This window comes from Molossus molossus, unplaced genomic scaffold (genome assembly GCF_014108415.1).
Source record: "Molossus molossus isolate mMolMol1 unplaced genomic scaffold, mMolMol1.p scaffold_m16_p_20, whole genome shotgun sequence".
NCBI classification, from domain to species: Eukaryota; Metazoa; Chordata; class Mammalia; order Chiroptera; family Molossidae; genus Molossus; species Molossus molossus.
Window position 1 is genome coordinate 51,955,181 of NW_023425356.1, and position 25,498 is coordinate 51,980,678.

At 60.3% G+C, this 25,498-nt stretch overlaps 1 protein-coding gene across 1 annotated transcript in view; it reads right to left on the bottom strand.

The window, feature by feature from the left end:
- RCSD1 (RCSD domain containing 1) overlaps window positions 1-14,226 on the bottom strand; it is a 39,654-nt gene extending 25,428 nt beyond the window's left edge. The window contains exon 1 of the mRNA XM_036272252.1: window positions 14,085-14,226. Coding sequence (XP_036128145.1) covers window positions 14,085-14,090 — 6 coding nt within the window. The 5' untranslated portion in view covers window positions 14,091-14,226. The remainder of the gene's footprint in view (window positions 1-14,084) is intronic.
- Window positions 14,227-25,498: the final 11,272 nt, after the last annotated feature.

Genomic DNA, 25,498 nt, shown 5'->3' on the forward strand with positions numbered 1-25,498 from the left:
CGCGTGGATGGCGGAATCGGAGCTCCGGCCTAATGACTTGCCTGTGGTGACAGAGCTGCGGCTGCGCCACCCCACCCTGCTCGTCCCGCCACCAGCCTCACAGCCTTCAACACCCTGCGCGCGTCCTCGCCTCTGTGTCTGCGCCTGTGCTATTCCTCTGCCTGGCACGCTGGCCCTGTTCGCTCCACCTGAATAGCTCTTCTTCATCTTCCAAGACCTAGCTTCTTGCTGCCTCCTCCAAGAAGCCTTCCTGGACTTCTCCCCTGGGTGGTGTCATCACAGCCGCCCATACGCCTCCCTCACAGCACTTCCCTCACTGCACTGAGCCACGGGTCCCTCTCACCAGGGTGTGAGCCCCTGGAAGGCACGCGCCGTAGGCTGGACGGTGGATGTTCCCTATTCTGAGCTCAGGGCCAGCCCAGTGGGTGTGCAATACATAGTTACTGGTTTAAAGACATCAGCCGTTGGATGAAGACGGAGGCTCTGGTTTCAGGACCGAGTCTCTGGGCCTCCGGGTCTCCACCTGTGGATGAGCCTGCTCACTCCTCCACGTCCAGCAAGGCCTGGGTTTCAGTTCTGCCAGTGCTCCCTACACGGCACCGCCATGCGCCAGGGTCCTGACCCGGGGAGCAGCTCGCTGAGGGATATCCCCCGTGTACACCTGGGAAGCCTGTGCAAAATAAACCCCAGGAAGCGAAGAAAGGGGAGAGCACGCTGACCCTGTGAGGGTGCGGGAAGACACCGGGCCCTCGGAGTCAGGGGTGAAATACTGCGGACGGTAGACAGCCCCATGGCACTCAGGCAGATAGACAGACAGACAGACAGCCCCATGGCACTTGGACAGGCAGACAGACAGACAGCCCGCCCCATGGCACTCGGACAGGCAGACAGACAGCCCGCCCCATGGCACTCGGACAGGCAGACAGACAGACAGCCCCATGGCTCTCGGACAGGCAGACAGACAGCCCGCCCCATGGTACTTGGACAGGCAGACAGACAGACAGCCCGCCCCATGGCGCTCGGACAGGCAGACAGACAGACAGCCCCATGGCACTCGGACAGGCAGACAGACAGACAGCCCCATGGCGCTCGGACAGGCAGACAGACAGCCCGCCCCATGGTGCTCGGACAGGCAGACAGGCTCTGGTCTGGACCAGCCAGAGCTGCCAGGACGGGGGTGTTCCCTGCAACGCGCTGATAACTCTGCCCTCCGGAGACCGTAACCTGGGTCCCTGCAGCAGGAGCTGGGAAACACGGCTCTATTTTTAGAATACACACTAAGGAAACGCAGAAGGAAAACGCGGTTTGTACAAAGTTATCTATAGCACTGTTATTGCATACAGGTGACTATCAGAAACTGCCTGGAGATGAAATGTTAGGTAGCAGCTGCAGCAAACCTTAGAGCTGAGGGCCCCCACGCTCCCATGAGGAATGACAAGCACTTCTAGCACCCCGAGAGGTGTGGGGACGGGGGAGAGGGGCACCGTGAGGGGACCCACGGAAACACAGGCCCACGTCGACAGAGCCTGGCCAGGCTCACCAGCTCTGAAGCTGATCAGAGTCCCCATAACTAGACCGTGCGTGTCCCCAGCTGGGCAGGAACTGGTCCGTCTGTCTGTCCGAGGCCAGGCCTGGCCCCAGTCTGACCACTGCTTGTATTTTTACCTAGGCCCTTGGCTGAAAATACACGCCCGTATCTGGACACGGTGAGCTTTCAGCTTTAAAGGGGCCCTGTTCCTGTTCAACTCCAGGCCAGATAAGACAGGAATCTCAGGCTCCCTCAGGAACGGGGGCAGGGAGAGAGGAGCCAGGGGTGGAAACCTCCCAGGGCCTGGTCGCAGGCGCCGCCCTCCTGGGGCACAGGGTGGCCGTCTGGGAGAGAGGAAACATCTGGAGCCACCCCCAGATAAGGGTTTGGGGGAGGAGCGCAGCCCCTCTTCGGAATAACCCCGGGGGAAAAGCCAGTCACAGGCTCAGCCTCCTCCCCCGGCCCAGGTGCCCCGGTGACAGAGGGCAGGATGCAGAGTGGGCTGGTCCCAGCCAGGCCTCACCCCTTCATCTTGGTTGGACAGACACGGCCCCCAAATGGAATAGTGACTGGGGAGTAAGGCCCCCCTAGTGACAAAGCTACCCACAGGACGGAGGGAAGAGAGGGCAGTTCTGGGCAGGGGCAAAGGCCTCCAACCCAGACAGGCTGCAAGGAGCTCCAAACGGCCAGGAAGGGCGCGGCCGCTGTCCAGGTGGCCTCTGGGTGGGCAGGACAGGTGACTGCTGGCCAGGATGGCGGCTGTGCCCGGGTGGGGGCGCGGGCGGCAGCGAGGAGAGCGGGCAGGAGGCTGCCCCTGCAGACGGCAGGCGCCCGGTGCCCGGGCGGTCTTACTAGGATGGGGCCGGGGACAGCAGCCAGGGGCAGCCAGGCACCGAGGGAAAGGTGGGCCTTTCTGTTCTCACCCACAGCTGGAAAGGAGGCTCTGGGCCTGGGGGGTTGTCACATGCTGAACTGTGTCCCCCACATATGTTGATGTCCTGACCCCGGTACCTCTGAATGAGGCTGTATGTGGAGATAACGTCATTATAGAGGAGATAAAGTTACAATGAGGTCCCCGGGGCGGGGCGGGGGGGTGCTGATCCAGTTTGCCTGATATCCTTATGAGAGGAGGAGATCTGGACCCAGACATTTAGGAAGGGAGACCCCGTGGAGACACCCATCCCAGAGCCAGGAGGAGGACCCGCCCCGCTGACACCCTAACTTGGACCTCTGGTCTCCGAACTGTGAGGAAACGCGTTCCTGTGGTTTGGGCACCAGCCTGTGGTGCTCTGTGTGCAGCCTGAGCACCACGCAGGCATCGAACCTGGGCTGGAGGCTGCCTCTGGGCGGCCCCCACATCCCCTCACCCCGTCACGCCAGGTCCGCCGTGCTCACGCGCAGGCGTCGTGGTAAAAGCACCTGCCCGAGGTCACGAACAGGTCACGGGCTGGGCGGGCATGCTGCCCCGCCCCCGCTCGGTTCTGAACTGTGTTTTTGTCTCTGAAACTCAGGACGCCTCACTGGATAGACAGGGAGTCCCTGTCGCTCCTGGATTTGGCCTCTGACTGTGGCAGGTCTCTCCTCCCGGCCCAGGGCCTCCTGGCGGGCCCCGGGGAGCAGGCCAGACCCCAACACTGGAGAGTCAGGAGGCCCCACCTGCCCAGCCCTGGCTTCCTCTCTGTGGCTTCAGACATGGCCTCTGCCTCTCAGCAGGGCGCGGGGCCCAGCCCAAGCTGGCCTGGCCTCGGCCGGCGGCTGCCCGAGCTTCAAAGGGAGGCCACGCGGCCGGAGGGAGCAGAGGCCGGGCAGGCGCCGCCCACCCGCTCCGCACCCTGGGCCCCAGCGTGCCTGCTCCTCTCTGAGGGACCAGGTCGTTTCCAGATACGCCCCCTGTTTTCCAAAACACAGAGGTGACAACTTCTGCATCGGTGGCGTCCTTTCTTCCTTCTCCAGCCCTGGACTATGAACCTCATCTCATTTAATCCTCAGTAAGCCAGGCGGATGGAATTACCGTCCCGGTGAGGCCCCGAGTCCTGAGCCCTGGAGTCGGGGTCCCACAGCAAGGCGGCGACGGCATCTGGGCCAGTGCCCCGCACCCCGGCACCCCACGCCCGGCTTCCTCCGGGAACACACACCCACACACAGTGCACAGTACCCGGGAGGCTCGGGCCAGCTGCCTTTCAGTATGGACGGGAGAAGCCCGGTCCCAGGTCCGCCTGCTCCCTCCCTTATCCTCAGTTAGGCCTCAGGGGGAAAGGTCTCAGCCCCTCCTTGATCCTGCATCACAGTCCCTTCTGCAGCCCAGTGTGCTTGGCAAACAGCCGAACAGCCCCTGCCGGCTCCATGACACGTCTGTCCAATCCCTTCTCCGAACCACAGCCACGGAGAACGGTCTCCGATGGGCATCTGACCACGGAACTCCCTGCCCGCCCTGCTCTGGGGACAACACGAGAGCTCAGAGCGGGCCTTTGGAGAGCTTGAACTTCATCATCTTTTCAGGGGGCCACACGCTTCTCCAACTGGATCTGGGGTGCTGCTGGGACCAGCTGCAAGGCCCGCTGAGGTTCCCCAACTGGAGCTGGGGTGCTGGCGGGACCAGGCTGCAAGGCCTGCAGGTTCCCCAACTGGAGCTGGGGTGCTGGCGGGACCAGCTGCAAGGCCTGCAGGTTCCCCAACTGGAGCTGGGGTGCTGGCGGGACCAGCTGCAAGGCCTGCAGGTTCCCCAACTGGATCTGGGGTGCTGCTGGGACCAGCTGCAAGGCCCGCTGAGGTTCCCCAACTGGAGCTGGGGTGCTGGCGGGACCAGCTGCAAGGCCTGCAGGTTCCCCAACTGGAGCTGGGGTGCTGGCGGGACCAGCTGCAAGGCCTGCAGGTTCCCCAACTGGAGCTGGGGTGCTGGCGGGACCAGCTGCAAGGCCCGCTGAGGTTCCCCAACTGGAGCTGGGGTGCTGGCGGGACCAGCTGCAAGGCCTGCAGGTTCCCCAACTGGAGCTGGGGTGCTGGCGGGACCAGCTGCAAGGCCCGCTGAGGTTCCCCAACTGGAGCTGGGGTGCTGGCGGGACCAGCTGCAAGGCCTGCAGGTTCCCCAACTGGAGCTGGGGTGCTGGCGGGACCAGCTGCAAGGCCCGCTGAGGTTCCCCAACTGGAGCTGGGGTGCTGGCGGGACCAGCTGCAAGGCCCGCTGAGGTTCTCCCCGCAGGGACACCAGGCCTCTGTGCCCTGTGCGTGCGGAAGCCCCGCGCCCCGGATCCAGTCCCAGCGAGGCTCCGGTGTCCTGTGTGGTCTGCAGCTACCTGCAGCCCTACTCCGCACACCCCCCTCTCCTGCCCGCTGCTCCCGCCCTGGTTCTGGGCTGAGCTCAAGCATCACCTCCTTTGGGAACCTGTCCTCTCTTGGGTCACCCCGTCTGTGTCTGGAGCACAGGCTTCTGAGAAGACTGGCTCAGACTGTGGTCATCACCACTGTCCTGCCCACTCCCTCACTGGACTGCCAGCTCCCCGAGGGTCGATGTCACGTTTTATTCCCTTTCCTGTCCAGCATGCCCAGCGCAGAACCGGACACAGTGGGCGCTCATCGAAGACGTATTCAGCGAGCAGGTGAGTGAGGGGTCCGTCCTAGCGCAGACCACGCTTGCCCGTGACCGAGCAGGGTTTCCCAGGAGGCCAGGGCTGCAGGGGTCCTGCCTCCATCCCTGCCTGGTAGGGAGGCTGCTGGTGTCCGGGCTCACTCCACCCTGCCCCCTCCACGGGTATGTCACTTCCCCCATCTGCATCTGCTCCCACAGGAAGTACTGCATGATTGCTTCATTTCCCAGGGTGTCCACACCCCTTTCCTGCCCTCCCCTCCCCCTCCCCGCTGGTGGTGGGGGACCACAGCAGGGCCCTGGGAGGCTGGGGCGCTGTGCTGAGCCAGGCCCCACGGTGGCTGTCACCCCGCACCCCCTCAGTGCGTGCTCACCGGGTACAGGAGCCTCAGCGGAAGGAAGGCAGGAAGGCTGGGGCCAATTTGGCACCCTTCATTGAGAACCATAAAAACATGCAGCTTGTTCAGCCTCATAATCCCCCTCCTGGGAATCGCTTCCAAAGGGGTAATTCAACAGAAGCAGCAGCCTGCGGACTGTTTATAGCTGTGTTATTTATAAAGAGGAGAAAGTGGAGACAAATGCCCTGCCCAGAAATAGAAGAACGCGCAAGCCCATCGCGGTGCATCTGTGTCGCCAACGACCACGCAGACATTTCCGATGAGACACCACCGTGGACGACGAGGACGCCGTCTCGGGAGCCCCGCGAAGTGCAGAGCCCCGTGCACATGACGACGACAGCCTGAAGGATCACGGCTACGCACGGGACCGGCTCGCAAAGTCAGACGTGGTTGCACGAATCGGGACTGTTCTTTTCCCCCGGGTTTTGTGTTTTAACAACAACAGGGATAAATTGAGGATCGGAAGGGAGCCAGAAAATAGCTGTGTTAGGAAGATACATTTTTACAGTTTTGCCTTAACATGCTTACTGTTGGCTGAACCACACATGGATATTTTAGAACGAGAGCGAGTACCCAGGACGTGAACGTGCCTCCTAGGGTGTTCTGAGGGGGGGTTTTGTTTGGCTGGCGTTGCAGCGTCTCAGGCCATCCCCAGTGTGAGAGCCTGCAGGTCTGTGATCTGACGGGGGAGCTGCAGCCTTCGCCACTGAAAACACTTAGAAGACCTTTGCCTATTGGACAAATGCTCTGTCCACTGCCCCTCCCTCTCTCCCCCGGGCAGCGGTCCCAGCTCCGGGTCCCAGCCCAGAGGTCAGGCTCACTCCCCCGAGGCCTCCGTTCCTGGAGCTGGGTGGAGAGTGGGGTGCAGGGGCCTGGGAGCCCACACAGGAAGGGTCCTGGGGAGGGCGTGTGGCCGGAGGAAAAACCCCAAACCCTGCATCTGTGGGGGATAGAGAGAAAGCCTGAGACGGAGTCCTTTCTGGGGGGTGAGGGTGTTAGTTTATGTGACGTTTGTGGTCAGCTAAACGCCCAACCCTTTGCATATGAACGGAAGGTCTCCTTCACTGTCCTCGGCTGTCCTGGTGTTCCTCAAAAGTGAGGGACAAGGGACGGCACAGCGCTGTCCTCGGCCGGCTCCAGTCGCCGCTCACCGCCCCCCCCCCACCTTCTCCGCTCAGTGCCCTCCAGTCTCCAGTTCCGAATATGCCGCCAATGCTCCAGCCAGCACTCGGCCCCTCCGGGTCCCAAACCGGCAACACTCTTCCCGCTCCGGACTGAACACAGTTGCTCTGATCTCCTGCCTCACCCCCACCCGCACAGCAGCCTCCGGCCAGACACCAGATACTGAGGTCCCCTCCCTCCCTTGATCCCGCAGCTTCTGCGTCTCTCTCCTCGCGAGGCCACCCCTCACTGGCCAGCCCCCTCTCCACGGCCGCTTGCACACCGCTCACGATGCCCAAACCACTGCCATCACCACCACTAAGCCCTAGCGTACGGAGAGAGCATCTTCAGACCCGACCTCCGAGAGCCCGTGCAGTAGCCCCGTCAGCACCTGCGGCTGCCTGGACGCGCGGACGTGTGTTTCCAAGCAGGCCCGTCCGGGGCGCACCGCTTTCCTGGGGCTCAGCGGCGGAGCCATGCGCGTCCCTGCTGCATTTCATCACGCTGGTTTTGGCCCAGCAGCCCTCCTGTGTAAATCATCTCAACTTGAAGATGTCACGCGGCGTATTAACTATCCCAGCTGCAGGTCATCTGGACTCTTTCTGTTTTTCAACCGAGTCATTAACAAAAATGTTTAAGGAGCCAGGGCCAAGGACAGAGCGCGGTGGCCGCCCCTGGAGAAAGCCTGGGATCGGGGTGCACAGAGCTACCTGTGGGCTCAGCCAGCTGAGTGCACCTCGCCCCCAAGTCCTGTGTCATACAGGCAACGTGACAGAAATCGGAACACCGTCGGCACCCGGAAGCAGTCAGAAGCTCGGGCTGATGTCGCCGCGGAGGGGTCTGGTTTGAATGGTTCGAGTCTCACTCTCCAATCCCGCAGCTCTCTCGAAACCACACCTGTTCGGGGCCTCCCCTGCAGGTGCAAAGGTGAGAACAGGTGAAGGGAGCTGTGATCCAGGTTTGGAGAGAGAGGAAGAGGCAGGGCAGCGCTTCGTGGGGGCCAGGCGCGTGGACCGCCGTCCTGCCTGCTCACGTCCCGGCAGGGGGAAGCCGCACGCCACACCATGTCTCCTCGTTCTTCTCCTCCCTCCCTTGCTTTGAGCTGCATCATGGGGCCAGGCCTTGGCTGCCTGGGAGCCTGCGGCTCGGACTTGCTCCTCCATGCCCAAGGCTCCCCGTTCCCTAGAACCGGCCTCATGCGTGTGCAACCACCTGCCTCCCATTGGCCGGCGAAGGCCTGAGGTCGGGTTGGGCACCCCCAGGAGGCCGCGAAGAGCCGCCCCGGGGGGGGGGGGGGTGGGGGGGGGTCCCTGGCGGGGAAGCGCATTTTCTCCAGCTCCTGCTAGAGAAGCTGACTTTGGACTTTGTGCACCTGAGAGCTGGTCGAGACACCCGTGTGTTTTTACGTGGTGCCACGTGTCTTGTTTCCCCAAACAGGACAGAGCTCCTTTTACGTCGACGTCTTGGTCCCCGCGCCTGGTCTCCCACTTCAGATACCTTATCTCGCTTCGTCTTGCAGGAGCCGACTGTGCACAGACCCCCTGCAGCAGCGGCCCCCCTCTTGTCACCCCTCGGCCTGCAGTGCTCTCCCCACTTCTCCGCACTTGGCCAACTCCCTCATCCCTCAGACTCACGTAGGCCCAGCCGGTGCGGCTCAGTGGGTGAGCGTCGACCCTGCACCAGGAGGTCGCCGGTTCGATTCCCGCTCAGGGCACATGCCCAGGTTGTGGGCCAATCCCCAGTGGGAGGCGTGCAGGAGGCGGCTAATCGATGTTCTCTCTCGTGGATGTTTCTCTCTCTCTCTCCCTCTTCCTTCCTCTCTCTCTAAAATCAATAAAGAAAAAATATTTTTAAAAAAGACTCACTTAGAACTCACTTCTAACAGGAAGCCCTCCCTGAACCCCAGCTGGGTGCGAGGCCTCTCCTCTGTCCGGGGGAGCTCAGTCCCCCATCTGCGCTGGCCGCTTCCAGGACCCGCTCAGCTCTGTGTCCTCAGCCTGGCAGGCAGCAGCCCTCAGTGTGTGTCGTGGTGTCCTGGGCACTGTCACTGATCCATGTAGAAGATCCAGCCCGGGAAACGGTTGTGATTGTCACCCGGAGGCCTGTCCGGGGAGGAGGCCCATGAGGTGGTGTGAGCAGATCCAAAACCAGGGGCTGGGGCGTCTGATGATGCCCTTGGCCTCCGGCTGGAGGAAAAGCCCGGCTCCAGTGTCTGGGACGTCTCCGCACGTCCAGCCTGGGGTCCCACATTAACCATCACAAAGGGTGCTGATGGCAGTAGAGGGTCACTCACAGAGGTGGGGCCGGCATGTCCACCTCCCTTCTCCTGGGGAGCCCCTGCCCCCAGAACAGGATTTGAGCCTTTACAGGTGAGCCTCACGGGCTCAGCTAGCATCCCCCCCATTCCCAGAGACAGGTCTTCAGCGAGCCCAAACAGGGAAAGGTGGGGAGCTCACTGCCCTAAAGACAGGGTACAGGGGCAGCGTCCTCTCCGGTCTGGCTCGGGAGGGCCCTGGAGCAACGGCGCTCGTGGTGCGACTGAGCGTCTGTGCCCGTGAAGGCGCCGTACCCTTCTTCGCACGGAGAGAAATGCCGCAGAGCACCCCACGGCCGAGCACAGGCGAGTCCTGCTTCTGTGATGAGACCGAACGTCTTACTTCTCAGGGCTTAGGCTGAGCTGCTCCCCAGAGCAGAGGCACCGGGGCCTCCCCAAGGCCGCCGGCGCTCCGTCTGGGCAGCCCGCTCCTCTCTCGGGGTCTCGGTTCTCCCGGCCACGTGGCGCCAGCGCCCCAGAGCCGCGAGCTGTTCACGCGCTGCTGGGGCGCGCAGGGTTGCTCAAGCTGGCTCTGCAAAGCGGAGCTGTCGCTGGAGGGAGGCAGAGCTGCCTTCAGACTCCTCTGGAGTCGAAATGCTTTCTCTTGCGGCCCTGATAAGATTACGGGGTGCTGGGCCGCCAGTGCTGAGATTTCCCACGGAGCCGACCGCACTGGCTGCCTCGCTGTGGGGGCCACGCCGGGCTCAGGCTCTGAAACCCGACTCCCTTCCAGGAATGCACGCTGGGGCCTCTGGGACAGGCCCGGGCCTTGGTCCGCACCCCAATTCCCTGTCGCCGCATCCAGCCAGTAGGGGGTGTCTGCTAGGTGGAGGCCAGTGTGACTCTGAGGCCCTACACGGTACCCGGGAGCCGGACAAATGTGGGGGTACTTGGCCGTGCCCACAGACTCCAGCTTCCGGAGGCCATGCAATCCCTAGTCATGACCCACGAGCTCCAGCCAGCGGCTGACACATGGCTCAGCGAGAGGGCGGCCCCAAGACAGCAAAGGCCGTTGGTGAGATTGGGTAGAAAACTCTCAGTCAGCCCTGGCCGGTTTGGCTCAGCGGTTAGAGCGTCGGCCTGCGGTCCGGAGAGACCCGGGTTCGGTTCCCACTAAGGGCATGTACCTCGGTTGCAGTTTGTCCCCGGCCCTGGTTGGTCGTGCGGGTGGCAGCCACTCGATGTGTCCCTTTCACGTCGATGTTTCTCTCTCTCTCTCCCTTCCTCTCTCTCCCTCCCACTCTATCTGTACAAAAAATGGAAAAATATCCTCGGGTGAGGATAAAAAAAAAAGAAAACTCTCAGTCAAGTAAAAATGAACACGTCATACGCACTGATGCATGTTCTCTCTCCTCTCTCCAACACCAACAGTCCGTGAGGGTAAGCATGTGACCGCCCACGCATTCATTAGTGCCACTTAAAACACAGACCCCAGCAGGTCACCTGTGCCCCAGGGCGGATGCTGCCCGGAGGGACTCGGCGCTGCCTCGGAGGAACGGGCTCACCCACCGTCTCCCGCGGAGTGACAAATGCACGTGTCATCGACGGCAGCGGAGAGTTTGCACTGGTTGAACCCTTCACGTGGTCACCTAGATGGTACCCATTTCCCGTGCACTATCTCGCTGAGCGAATGAAGGAGTCAGTGCGTAGCATCGGACCTTCGGCAGGTGCCTCGGGTTCTCGGGTGGTGTCTGCCACTTGTGCCTAAGTCGCTGCGTGTTTAACTCCAGGGTCCTCAGTCTCCACCCCTTCCTTCACCGCACGCCCGTCCCTTCCTGCCCAGAGCGACGTCCCCTGTCCCCCTGTCTCCCACACAGAAATCTATTTGCACCCTAAGGGGTCTGCGTGTCCCATGCACTGCTGGCCGTGTCTACCTAGAGCCATGGGAACCAACATCTCTGAACTGGCTTTAAAAGAAAAGCTGAGCCTTCTCCCACCTCAGCCAGTCATGTGCTCATTCGACAGGTAGGTACTGAGCGCCCGCAGGCCAGACAGCAAGCCAAGGCGCCCTTCCAGGGAGAGGCCAGGCCGGCGTGCGGGGGCCTGGCGGCGGGGCGCTCTGGGAAGGCTTCCCGGGGGGACTCTCGCCTGCAGGCCCAGAGGGGAGTTAGCTCCCTATTTGTCCACTCACGTGTCAAGCAAACAGGTCTGCGAAGTGTGTGGTGCTGGTCTAGGCACCGTGCTCATCTCCGGAGACGCGGTCCCCGCCCACGGGAGGCGCCTGAAGCCACAGCGGCTTGGCTGCCCTGCTCCTTGGCACCCCGGAGAACTGCCTGTGAGCCTGACCCGGAGGTGGCTTCTGATGCCTCGGGTCACGCCTGGGCCTTGCCCAGCCACCGCGTTCCTCCTGCTCGCTCTCGAAGTCGGAGCACGCCTGGGCTTCCGGAGGAGCACCTCGGCCAGTCCCCGGTCCCCCGTCCCGGTCCCCTGCCCAGGCAGTGCGCTGGCATCTCCGCCACACCCTTCTTGCCACACCGCGGCCCCTGTCTTACTCCACAGCCCTCGGCGTCTCCCACTGGCCCGGAGCTGAGTCCACTCGTCCGCGGTCTGCTTCTGTGAGGATGGGAGATGGCGCCCCTTTGGGGACGGAAAAGTAGCTCTGCCCTCCGATGGCGAGAGTCCGGCTCCCCCGCACTGCCTGGCCGCTCGGGGCCTTATCTCCTCTCCTTCCTCCCTCTCCGCGTCCCACCTTCCCGGCCCACTGGCCTGCTCCCCTGGACAAGGGCAGTGTGTTCCCTGACCCTGCCGAGCCTCCTCCTCCCGCTGCCTTTCTCTCGGGGCTGGGATTCACGCCACGGGGGAGCCCAGGTCCGCGCCAGCCCTCGCTGGGCACTCACGCCCTTGAGAATGACGGGCGCCACAGGGCGTGTATTGGGAGTCCCGTTCCCCACAGACGGGGAGCCTCTAGAACACACCTTGACCTTGTTTTGTTTTTTATCCTCACTGGAGGACCTTTTTTTTTTTTTTTGCAATTATCTTCAGATAGAGCGGGAGGAAGAGAGAGAAAGAAACATTGATATGAGAGAGACACATCGACTGGTTGCCACCCACATGACCCCAACCGGGGCCGGGGACAAACTGCAACCCAGGTACGTGCCCTTGGCGGGAACCGAACCCTGGACTCTCTGGTCTGTGGGCCGACGCTCTAACCGCTGAGCCAGACCAGCCAGGGCTTGACCTTGTTTGCTGCAGAGGGCTGCATGGGCCTGAACTTATGGTCAATACTGTTGACAGCGGTCACAGTCACTGCGAAAATGCAAAGATGTCCCAGAGACTTCCCGGGGGGACGGGGCTGCGTGAGCTCGTCCGTCTCGTTTGGGTTCCTACACTGGGAAATGCTATGACTCTCCTCCAATGTCGAGGTCCCTTCACATCTCCAAAGAGGGCTACGCCCCGAGACTGTCCAGGAATTCCCACACCCCACTCCTGCAAATCACGTCCCACCGTGCAGCGCTCACTTCCTGCCTGCGCGTCGTCACTTCCTGGGCCTCATGGCTCCTCTGTGCTCCGGCTGTTCTGCATTCGGACGTTTCACCAAGACGTTTCCAAAGCAGCCCCTGCCAGCCGCAGTCTGCGCCCTGAGCCGGACTCGGGGCGCCCCGGTCGGTGGCCCACAGCCCCGTGCAGACTGCATGCCGTCGCTGCTCGCGGCCCCACACAGGAAGCAGCCGGGACAGGGCAGGGTCTGTGCCACGAACACTTCCTGCCTCAGCGGAGGGAGAGAGAGTGCCCGTGCCAGGGTCCCCGCGTCTCCGAGAACACGGCTGAAACGCACATGGCCTCAAGCAGCGACCTGGTCTGCAGCCCGAGACCCGTTTGGCTCCCACCCCATCCATGTCTGCAAGCCGCCAGGCAGGCGCTCCATCAGACTGACCCCCGGCCTCGGCCTGAGGTGCCCTGCGCCCTCCCAGAGGAGGGCACCCCCTGCTGGAGGAGCCTCACCCAGCCCGAGGCCAGGCGTCCCCGGCCACCTCCGTCTTTTGCCCTTCAGCAGGCCTGTGCGTTACCCCGCGCCACCCAGCCCTAGTCTGCCTCAGTTTCCCTGATTCACCAAAGTGCCTATGGAGCGTCCACTCGGACTCCGGTGGATCCCACAGTCCCCCCTACTTCATAAAGCCTCCCTGAAGGTACCCCCGTCTCTCGAACGCAGGAAGCAGGGTGCCTGCCAGGGCAGCCTGGTCCCCTGCAAAGCCGCCCCGAGCTGCAGGCCATGCGAGGGGCTGACAGCGGAGTCGGCCAGCGCTCCGCGGAAGAGCCTGGGGTGGGGAAGAGGCAGCAGGACTGCACCGCTGGTGACGATGACAGCCTCTGGGGGAGCAGTCTCCTTCTGAACAGGGTGGGGATCACCTCAGAAACTAATGTTTTCAAAAGCCCCAGGTCCTGCTAAGACGGACGTAGGGCTAAATGTCAGGTGTCGGTTTCAAGGGAGAAATCGACAGAAGCCTCAAGATGTGGAACTGGGAGTGGGGGAGGAATACACCCAGCTACGCCTCCTTTGCAGGGGGTTCCCAGACCCCCTGAGATTGGAACGTACCAGGAAAATGCCAGGCGGAGGAAATGCCACACGGAGGGGCCGGCGCACCCCATCCACCCAGGACCGTGCGGGGAGTCCCAGGTTCTATCAGCTGCAGTGCTAGTTGCCCGCGAGGAGAACTTTGCAGAAAGTCCCGAAAGATGAGAGACAGCAGGACATGAGAAGCAGGGCCAGCAGACTGTCCCAGGGGCCGACCCTCCATGGAAGGGTAGCCGCGGTGGCAAAGGGGTGCCAGCTGCCAACCCTGCTTCTCTGCCCACGCTGGCTCCGGCTCCAGAGGCTGCTGCTTGCTGGGGTCTGGGCTCGCAGACCGCCCGTTTGCCAAGTTTCGCCCTGAGCCTGTAAGTTCCTGTCCAGAGCGTCTGGACCCTAGAAGGCCCCCTGACCCTCGGCAGTCCCCTGGCTGTCCCTGCCTGCCCCAGGGGTCCCCCAGGTGGGGCCTGGGCTCCGGCTGACGGGCGGTGGGCATCGCCCTTCTCCTGGGCAGCTGCGGGGCCAGCCCACTTGCCCTACCAGAGCGGCAGCTGCCCGGCCCGCTCCCGCCCACCGTGCCAGCCACGCGGTACCTCCATGTCGTCCAGGTGCCAGTCTGCTCTGCCTCCGGTTTTCCTGCCCTCTGTCCTCGATCCTGCTCTGCCTGGTCCCCGCGCGGGGCAAGTGCGCCGGCTGGTTGCTGTGGGACAGCCCAGCCTCCGGCCTCCAGCGAGGACAGGAGGGAGGGGGAGGGGGAAGGGGGAGGAGGAGGAGGAGGTGGAGAGGGAGGGAGGGAGGGAGGAGGAGGAGGAGCAGGGGAGGGAGGCCAGCCATCAGGGTTTAAATTTAGACACAAATCTAAACAGATACTGTCCCCTCCCAGGGCAGGACTCCAGCGAGGGAGCCACCTCGCTCCATGCATGTGCCCAAACATGGGACGGGACAGCCTCCGGCGCCCCTTCTGGGGCAGTGTGTGCAGGACCTGGTCCTGGCGGGGGTTTCAGCCTTTCTCAACCTCCCCCCCTTCGTCTGCGCCTTCTTTCTCTTTCTTGCCCTAAAAGCGAGAGTTGTTCTTCATTCTCTAGCTCTCCCCTCTCTTAGGGGATCCTGCTGCTTCCTCCCCCCCCTTTAGTTGCACCCATGCTGTCCCTGGCTCCCCTGGGGTCCTGGCTGCAGCAGGACCCCGCGGGTGGACGCGGTGCTCACTCCCAGCCAGAAGACAGCAGAGCGCAGGGAGCTGGCCACCCCGTGCGCAAGGGACAGGACGACAGGACGCTTTCCCCTTCATCTCTTTACCTCTCCGCTGCCTGTGTCATTTTCCCCAATCCACCTGCCCGCCCCTCATTTACATGTCAGGAGGAGGAGGAAACAAGGTCCCTGCAGCTGTGACTCTCTCTGACCTGAGGGATGCAGTCGCTTTGGAGGGAATTGCAGCTCCCGCGAGCTGCTGGCCAAAGGGCCTCTTCCTTGTCCCTGTTACACAGAGGGCAGGGTAGCAGAGGCTGCGTGGCCGGGGGGTGGGCAGCGGGGGGGCTCCAGGCCTGGCATCTGGAGCAGCGTCTCTCTCTGCTGCGGGTTTACAGGCTGGTCACCAGCTTTCAGGCGCAGAGGGGAACGGGGACTGCCTTCTGAGACCTGAGTGTGGGACAGGTGCTGGCAGGAAGGTCTGTGTGGTCCTCACCCCTCCCCAAGCCCTGACCCCACCCCCCACCCCCTGAGAGAGAGAGCCATCCCACAGGGGGACAGGGACCCGGTGACGGTGACGGTGAGCGCCTCAAAGAACTCCCTGGCTTCTGCTCCCCAACCCAGCCATCAGGCCCCGACATGCTCTGGGTACCAGTCCCAGAAGCCAGGGCTCCTCCCCGGCACACGGCCTCCTGAGGCCTTCGTTTCTAAAGCCCTGACCGCCCTAAGGCCAAAGCATTTCCCAAATCCATGGAACCAGCTGAGCCTGGGTTTCAGAAACAGACTGAGAGTGGAACTTGAGCTCTGTCACTCTCTGTGTTTCCTTAGGCAAGTTGCTTAACCTCTCTGGTCGTTATTTTCCTCCTCTACAGTGTAGGAGGCACTCGGATGAAATGAACTTTTTATAATGCTTAGCCCCGTGTACAAGCTCACATGAATCGGGATCCAGTATTTCTTTTATTTAGGGCTGGGCATTCTGGGGCCCCCGCCCCCAGGAATGAAAGGGGAGTCCCCTTCCAGTCCAGCCACACAGCTCCAGAGGTGAGGACAACCAGGCAGTTGGCGGCAAGAAGAGAATTTCCTGGAACCCTGCTTGTGCTTGTGGTCTTTTCTGCCTTCTTCCCCGTAAAGGTGCAGCCCTGAGTTGGTGTGAGCCCCCCTCTCTGACCGGTCCCCGACCCTGACTCCTGGGGCCTTGTCCCTTCTGCTTCCGCGGAGTCCTCCTCCCTGCGGGGCCGGGGCCGCCCCTGTACCCGGTTCAGGCTCCACCAACAGGAGGGAGGAAGTGACTGCCGAGGAAACCGTTAGGCCCAGATAACATCGCCTCATCCGGGGTGACTTCACCCCACGCCCTGCTCGGGCCGCCCTCGGCCAGCGAGAGCCCACGTGCACAGTGCCGAGCAGCTGGCCTCGGCCATGCCTGCCCACTCCGGAGTGGCGTGGGCCTGGGCAGAGGCTTGCATGGGAGGGAGGAGAGGGAATGGGGAGAGGGCTGGGGCCCACAGCTGTCTCAACAGCCAGGAGGAGGTGTGCTGCCTTATCTGCCCCTCCCTGCCCCCTTGGAGATCCCAGAAGCCCTGTGGAGATAACAGCGGGTAAACACCCTGTTTTTGCTGGGTCACCTGGGATGTGACCAGGCTCTGTGGGGGGAGGAGCCGACAGCCCCAGGGGGAGGGGCGTGCCTCTGGGCCTTGTCCCCCTCACTCTCTGGGGGCTGCCTGGCTCACCAGGACCCATTTCCTTCACCAACCCCCTCACACACCCTGGTGGTCAGAACCAGCCAAGCAGTCAATTGTAGGCCAGTGTGTGGGACCAGGCAGGGAACCCCCTGGGGAAGGGGAGACCATGGTGCCCCAGACACACGGCAGAATGTCAGTAACTGTTTGGTGGATGGGTACGTGGACAAATGAATGAATGAAGCAAATTGGTGGGATTTTTACTTTTAAACCAGAGGCCGGGCTTTTCCATTGATGGGTCCCCAGGGGAGAAAAGAGCCACCACAGTTAGACAGCAATTTAATTCATATTTAGGCAGAATCGCCGAGAGCGCCCATCGGCTCCTAGTACGAGTTCACACTGAGCTGATTTTTTAAATTTGAAAATTTTTAAATGAAAAATTTAAAATTTTTAAATTAAGACCAAGAAGCAAATATTCTTTCGTGACTACAAATACTAACTTTAAAATGCATGCGGGACTTCAGCCCTAAGCCCTGGGCTGTGGCAAACGCAAAGCCAGTCGACTCCTGCCACGCGTGGCTGTCACCGAGGACAGGCGTGGCCTCCACGGAAACAGAGACACGCGTCTAGGGCTTTCTGTGAGTGAGGAGCGGGAACGGGAGCCGCTGCTCGGGGTTCTGGCCGAAGGTGTGCAGCTGAGCCCGATCATGAGGACACACCTGGCCGAGCCGCAGCGGACGGTCCTCAACATGACTGGTCTAAAGTCCCGAAAGCATCGGTGCCAAAAAGGTCAAAGAGGCTGAGGAGGGGTTGGAGGCTGGGCTCGGGCCAGGTGACGACTGGGTGGTTCTCCAGCTCTGAGTTACAGTGAAGGGTTATTATACACAATGTATCACACCGTCCCAGCCTGGCCTGTAGCTTACACGTCTGCAAACCTGGACAAAAGAGAAACTGTTGGGGTAACTGGCAAAACTGTCAGGAATCCTGGTGAAAAGTGCGTGGGAGTTCCTTGTATGAGTCTTACAACTCTTCTCCAAGTTTAAAATTATTTCAAACTGTAAACAGTTAAGAAAAAAGGTGGTGGGGTAAGAATGTGACGCTCCACTTCTTTGATTCCAAACTGACCACTCCCCCTACCCAGGCCCTCCCACCCAACCTCTACCCCTGGAGACCCACGGGACGGGCCAGGTACTGATCACTGGTGGCCAAGAGGGACAGCAGGCAGAGAGCCCAGCCTTCTGTGACGACAGAGAAGGGAGAAGGGGAGGGAAGCTTATTCCAATCGCTGTCTGTATAGGTATCTTTGTGTTGTTTCGGTGGTCACAGTACACACATGTGTTCTTATAATTTTTTTTGTGATACGTACCCCTAGCGGGATCCGAACCCGGGACTCTCTGGTCCGCAGGTTGATGTTCAACCGCTGAGCCAAACTGGCCAGGGCTGTTTTTATAATTTTGGAGGAGAGTTTTAATTTAGGATGGAAGGAAGGAAAGGGAGGAGGAAAGGAAAGAGGAAGGAAGGGAAGGAGGGAGGGAGGGAGGAGGGGAGGAAGGAAACAGAATAAGACTGTGCTCAGCTAGGTACCCTGGGGAGAGGGCCGCTGTCTACAGCCCAGAGAAGGGCCAACCAGGGATTTCCTGGACCCACAGAGAAGGGCATGTCTATCTTATAAGGGTGTCATTTATCTGAGAAGCAATAACTGAATTATAGACCCTTCAATGTTTGAATCATAACGGGGACTAAATGCTCCATGTCCTGAGCCTGGAAGGCTGGGTGCTGCTGGGTCCTGAGCCGAACGGAAGGTTCAAGGCAGGGCTTGGGATGAGAGGAGAGGAAGCTGACCTGGGGCCCCGTGGGGAGACGGGAGGGTGGGGGTCTGGCCGGAAGAACCATGTGAGCAGAGGCCCCGGACCCTGGAATGGGGGAAGCAGACGTCAGGGTTTCAAAGGCAGCTGTGGCTCTCCTGCTCAGGTTAGCAGTGCCCCCCAACAGGGCACATGCCAGCCCGTGGAGCGGGCATCAGGTCTGGACTCCATCCTGACCCCTATTCCTGAGCGGTGTTCTGTTCCATGTGGGGAATGCACCTCTGTAAAGACAGATGCTTGCATCTGGGAGAGTACTGACCAAGAGCAGAGCGGCTCTGGGGTGTGTTTTCTGTCTGTTTCCTTCATGCACGTGGCGGGGCCTTTAAAGAGAAGGAGGTGGGGTGGGAGTGGGCAGGGAAGGAGACAGCCAACCCCTCGTCTGCAGAGACCCTGGAGGCAGAGGGCCCCCCGAGCCCTGGGGATCCAGGACCCACATGTGTGCTCCCTAAAGGACCACATCATCCCTACTTCCTTCTTTGGTGCACCTTCTCCTCAGCGGCTCGGGATGTGGTGAGGACTCCTCACCGAAATGAACAGAATCTGAAACCGTAGCGGAAGGGCGAGCCCGACCCTGACCTGGAACAGCCCCGCTGGCAAGGAGGCCAAGTCCGCAGCCCCTGCCGGGCAGGCAGAGGGGCGCCTCTCTGCTGGGGCAAGGGGTGGGGGTGGGGTCGGGAGGGATTCGCATCTCGTGGCGGGATCAGATCTGAAAGGCAACATCCTGTTTTTCTATACGTTGGGCACGTTGGTGCCAGCAGCGGAGCTGACCAGGGCCAGCCTCAGGAAGTGAGAGTCAACAGCTTTGCAAATGAGAACCCACTCACCCCAGGCCCTGCCCTCCCTCCACCCGCCTCCAGACACCCCCCCCCCCCACTTATCAACAGGAAGTGAAGTTAGCAGAACGCTCTGTCCCCTGACAGTCTTGTTTTAATTCTGCAGCTGGGTTTCAGGCCCATGATTCTCTTTCTGGCTCTACCGTGGGTCGGTCTGTCTGCCTGGCGCCTTCTCTCACACCCACGTGCCAAGGAGGCCAGTGGGCCACAGCAACCCGGCTGGCAGGAAGGAAGGGGCCGGAAGAAAGCGTTCGAGCTGTGAGAACAGCTGTCGTTGAGCTAAGGAGGGTGACCACCTGCCCAGGGATTGTTACTGAGGACAGTGCTGTGGACGGTACCTGAATCATGGACGCTGTGCCTGCCCGCTGCCGCCCTCCGTACCCCTTCCCGGTGCCCATGTCGACCTCATAGCACAGTGATGTGTGGGTTACGCCCCGGCCCCCTTCTTCCATAGTGTCTGCTTAGCAGGTGCCTTATTCTCACGTATTCTCACTCAGAAAGCAGCAGGCCAATGAGTGAATGAAGCTTCTCTCCTTCCTTCTATCCCCAGTCAGCTTGTCACGTCCCAGGCTGAGACGGGTCCCGGTGCAGTGTGGCCCGCTCGGGGCGCCGGGGGCCGCGTCCCGGGCGGGCAGCTGCAGCCCCAGCGGCTCACTGGGTCAGGCCCGACTCACTCACAGCCCCTCGTCCTCTCTCCGTCGCTTCCCCCGCTGCCCCCCCCCAAGGCCAGAGGAAAAGCCCTCCCAACCCAGGCCAGGGGCTCGCAAGCCGCCACGCGGCTGGAAGGAGAGTGGGCCTTCTCGCTCCCATTCTCCTGCCTCAGCAGAATCCTGTCCCCCTGCAGGTGGCAGCTGTCCACGGGCATCACGCGTGGGAACTGCCCGGGCTGGTTTGGAAGGGCCGCCTGAGGCAAATGACGGACAGTCATCAAAACAGTGAGGTTCTGGCATAAAGACGGGCATGTGCTCTGGTCGGTGTGCCCAGTGGTTAGAGCGTCGGCCCACGGACTGAAGAGTCCTGGGTTCGATTTCCGGGCAAGGGCATGTACCTTGGTTGTCGGTTTGATCCCTGGCCGGGGTCGTGCGGGAGGCAATCAACTGATGTGTCTCTCAGGTCAATGTTTCTCTCTCTCTCTCTCTCTGCTCACCCTCCTCCACTCTATTGAAAATCAATAAAAAATATCCTCAGGTGAGGTTAACTAAAAAACAACAACAAAAAGACGGCACACGGACAGACCAATGGGACAGAACAGAGCCCAGAAACACACCTTTCTGTGCATGGTCAAATGGTCCCGAGACCTCACAATGGGCCGAGGACATTCTCTTCAACAGTGTTTGCAGAGTGCATGGCACACAGAGCCTGAGGTTGGACTTCACCTCACACCACGTACAGAAATGAACCCCAAGAGGATTAGAGACTTAACCCTGAGACTTAAAACTGTAAAACTCCCAGCATAAAGCAGCCCAAACGTCCGTTGACAAATGAACGGTAAAGGAAATGCAGTACGTGGAATATGACTCAGCCTTCAACAAGGAGATCCCGGCACGTGCTCCGTGGGGGAACCCTGCTGGGCAGTCACTGGTCATAGAAGGACAAGCACGGAGTGCCTCCACTCTCGTGAAATCTCTGCAGCGGCCCGAGTCCTAGACGCAGAAGGAAGAGTTGGCTGCCAGGGGCTGCAGGGAAGGGGGAAGGAGAGCTGTTCCGGGGGTGCCGTCTCCGTCTTGCAGGATGACAAAGTTGTAGAGATCCGTGACACAGTCGTGCGACTGTAGCTAACACCACTGAGCTGTATGTTTTTTTTTATCCTCACTTGAGGACATTTTTCCACTTTTTGTTCAGATAGAGTGGGAGGGAGAGAGAGGAAGAAAGAGAGAGAGGGAGAGAGAAACATCGACGTGAAAGGGACACATCGAGTGGCTGCCATCTGCACGACCAACCAGGGATGGGGACAAACTGCAACCGAGGTACGTGCCCTTAGCGGGAACCGAACCCGGGTCTCTCTGGACCGCAGGCCGACGCTCTAACTGCTGAGCCAAACTGGCCAGGACTGAGCTGTGCTCTTAAAAATAGCTTAGAGGGAGAATTTCCAGAGTGTGTGTGTTCCCGCCATTAAAACGAGAAAGGAAGAAAAAAGAAAAAGTATAAACCCTTGACTGTGACACCCACGAGTGACGTCCCTGGGTGCTGCCCTCTGGGGTTCCCCCGGGGGCCAGGCCTAGGCAGCGGGAGGATTTCTGGGGAAGCCGACTCGGGTAAGGAGGAGAACCCCCTGACGGCCCCGCAGCCCGGGGGATACAGCCGCCCCGTCTCTCCTCGCGCAGAGCTGCACGACTTTCAGGGCGGTTTCCAACATGGAGATGCTCAGATTGAAACCACAAAATCGGGCTGGGTCGTGGCGATAGGAGAGGGGAGGCCTTTTATCTCACCTCCGTGATGGGCCCCGAGAGTCACTGTCCCAGCCACAGACTGGAGCCCAGGGCGCGAGAAGGGCTGTGACGGCTTGTACGACTGTGTCTGGTGGGTGGGTGGGGGCGGGGGCGGGGGTGTGCAGTACTGGGGTTGGGGGAGGGGCGGGAATAGAGCAGGGAGCAGGCAGAGCCCTGGGGCAGCCAGGGGGGACACCGACTGTCAGTCTCAGCGTCGGGACACCCCCACACACCTCCTGGTGGGAGCCGGTGAGGAGCACGCATCGTATCTGTGATCTTCGCAAAAGTGAAAAAACAGATAAATTAAACCAGAGTCTAATCAAGCCTCTAGCTCTAACCCCCAGCAAACAGGAAATACGGCCCATGGCCCCTGTATGACCCATGAGGATTTAATCAGCCAAGCCTGGAATGTGGACAGTTTCTATAGATCAAACGAGCTGGTTTCTGCAACAAAAATGACATTAAAAAAATAAAGAGAAAGGAGGAAGCGGAATAGGGTTCAAGAGACTTGAGAGCCGTGGTAACGAAGTTCAACCTGCAGGTCTGCGTTGGGTCCCCGGGCGAACACCGGCATTTTGAGACAACCGGGAAACCGAGCCCACAGGATGCTAAGAAATCCGTGCCCCTCGTCTGATGCGGGGCCGCGATGTCACGTTGAACGTGAAAGTGCTTATCTGTCGGAGAGACACACTAAAGCGTCCGTGGCTAAAATGATGTGACCTCTGGGTTCACTTTAAGTATCCCGGGAAGAGAAGCTGGCGAGAGGCGGAGATTCGGTGAGGGGCTGTGCTGCTGCTGGAGCAGTGTGGGCCCGTGGGAGCTCCCAGGCCGGCTCTGTGGGCTGCGCGCTCCTGCACGTCTCCACAGTCGGGAGAGGACAGGGAGAAGACGCGGGTGACCGGGTGTTCAGGACGGGGCACCAAGAACTTTGAGATCAATAAACACATCTTTCTCTACTTCGGAGGTGTACTGACGGCCGTCCTCGTCACGCGGTGGCTGGGAGACTTGCTTGATTCATGTCTTTAAAACTCGGAGTCACCTCCAGGGCCCAGCGTCCCCCTGCCCAGGTCCTGTTCCAGGGGAAATGGTGGATATAATCTATCAGAAGACGTGTTCACGAGTGTCCGCGTCAGCTTTATCCGTAAGAACACGGAGCTGCAGAGAACGGAGCACCAACGATCCGAGAGCGACGGTCGGTCGTGCAACGAGATGTCAGCCGGCAATGAAGAGAAACAAGCCGACAACGCCCAGCGCAGACAAATTCCAAAGCCGGGACGCTAAGCGGAAGCCAGGCCCCTGCTCTGACGTCCAAGACTAACCGAGGGTGACGGACGTCACATTAACAGTTGTACTGGGCTGTGGTATGGGTGGGGAAGGGGCGAGGGGCTGGAGCTCGGCCTCCAGGAGCCCAGCAGGTCCAGAGGCCCAGAGGCCCAGAGGCCCGTGTGGTTGGCCAGCGACAGGAGCTGCATGGGGGTGGGAGCGAGTCAAGAACTTGGCTGGAGGTTGAGTTGAGGTGTTTACGTCCCAGGGGAACAGCACCTGTCCCCAGTGGGGGTCTGTAAGCTGATACCCAAGAATGCTTGCTGTGGAGTTTGGACCTGGATGAAGCTCCCTGCAGGACATCAAATTGTTCCTGGTCTGCTGAGAAAGCTTCTCTGGATACTGGGTCGCAGTTCAGGTCCATGTCAGCCCCTGGGCGCTCCAATAGAGAGCTTTTCCCGGGGTCCATGGTGGAGACTGAGCCCCCAGAATGGGGGTACCCCGAACTCAAACTACCAAGCTCTTCTCGCCCGGGCTCCTCTGACCCCAAAGGTTGTGCTGAGAGCCCAGAGGCTCCGGTCATGATTTCAGCATCCAGTCAGAGACCAGCCCACCACTGTTCCCCAAATGCCACAGGCCCTGCTCCCTCAGGTGTCACCGGGGCACCCTGCTTGTCAAAAGACCCCTGGACTATGCCAGTGTTACTTTGTGCTCCCAAATTGCAGGCTCCAGAATACAATAGCTTAAACTTAAGTTTATTTCCCTCTTACATAAAATTCAAGGTGATCAGTTCAGAGGTGCTACACCCCAAAACGGCTTCCTGAGCTCCTGCCATCACACTCTGTATCCCTGGTATCACAAAGGAGAGAGCTCACATCTTCCTTTTAACTGACCTGGAAAAGTGCACACGTCACTTCTACTTACATCTCACGTTGGCCCAGACATAATGGCGTGAACAATGATAGCTGCAAGGGAAGCTGGGAAATGCATTTTTCAGCTGAGTTGCCAGGTGCGCAGTGAAAATTTCCATTGCTGTAAAAAGAGAATCCCTGTGAAAGAGAACAGGGAGCCACTACCACGATAATACGGGGAAGCTCTCACATGAACTGGAAGGCCATTTACGCTCCCTTTGAGAAGTCTGGGTTTAGGGTCAGATTACCTGGCTTCGGGCGCAGCGGTGCCCCCCAGGTGTGATTCTGGCAAGCTGTGTAACCCCGCTTCCCCTCTGCACAATTCACAGATGATGTCACCTACCTGTCTCGCTGGGATGCGGAGGGGCCCAGACTTCATCTGTGAGAGCCCGGGGTGGGACGACAAGCTCGGCAGAGGTGGGTTTTGTTTTTTGAATTTTTTTAAAATTGTGAGCATTTATTTCTGGCTCCCCAGCTTGGGTTTGGGCGAAAAGCACATTCCTGAAATGTCTCTGTATTGTATTTCCACTCCCAGGGGAATACTTCGGTGAGTCCTCCCTCTTCCCCTGGTCAGCTGCCTGCTGTGACCGAGCACCTGTCCCCGGCTCTGTGGGGTGTGGGGGTGGCCACTGCAACCCGCCTGCTGATCGCTCTGAGTTCTATCACGTGGGGTTCACGATGGCCCTGAACTTGCTCCCTCAACGTGGGCTGGGTGGAGCCCAGGAAGGACCGGAGGAAGGACACTGGCCAGCGGCCTCGTGATGCTGCTCGGAGGCGGCTGCGGCACACGGTGCCCCTGGTGAACCCATGTGGCAGCCTTGTGCGTGTGGTTATAGGAGGACCGTCCTCGTCTACCAGCCTCCAGCTCCTTAAGGGAGACAGGAAGGAGGGACATCTTTCCTCAGCACCTGCAGTACATAAACAACCAGCGTGTCCCTCCCCCGCCCCTGGCAGGTGCTATGACTTCCTCATCGAGGGAGAAGTGGAGGTGGAGGGCGGCCTTGCTCCTACCACACAGCCCTCCAGGGCAGGAGGCAAGATCGGAACCCAGGACCTCGGGCGCCCAGTTGGCTCTCTACCAACCACGACTCCCTTTCTTATCGCTGAAGGGTGGAAACCATGTTCCTAGTTATTGGACCCTCCCCTGAGCACTTGGTAACTTCATGCCCACAGCAGGGACTCAGAAGCACGAGAGTGAGTGGTATTTTCATCACTTTATTCCCGGCAGAACACAGCACAGGCCCTGATGTGTAACAGGTCGTTACCGTGTTTATTGGATATACTTACGCTGTTGGATTGATGTTTTTAAAAGGCTCATATTTCGCCCGGCCAGTTTGGCTCAGCGGTTAGAGCGTCGGCCTGCGGTCTGGAGAGACCCGGGTTCGGTTCCCGCTAAGGGCATGTACCTCGGTTGCAGTTGCTCCCTGGTCCTGGTTGGTTGTGCGGGTGGCAGCCACTCGATGTGTCCCTTTCACGTCGATGTTTCTTTCTCTCTGTTCCTCTCTCTCCCTCCCACTCTACCTGAACAAAAAATGGAAAAATGTCCTCGGGTGAGGATAAAAATAATAAATAAAGAAAAGGCTCATATTTTGACGAACTCGGAGGAGTTGGAGGCGGGGCACCTTGCCAGCTGTCACGGGGCAGGGTCTTCATGGAGGTGGACAGTGAGCAGAGTCCAAGGAGGGTTCCTGAGAGCTGGGCCCGCTCCCTGGTGGAGGCTGAGCAGGAGGTAACGATGACCCTGAGCCACGACCACAGCGACAGACCTGTGGCAGACACAGGCAGCTCCTGCGGCGGCGGAGAGCATTTCCCACGGTACGTGCCTGGCTGCCATCCATCCTGGCA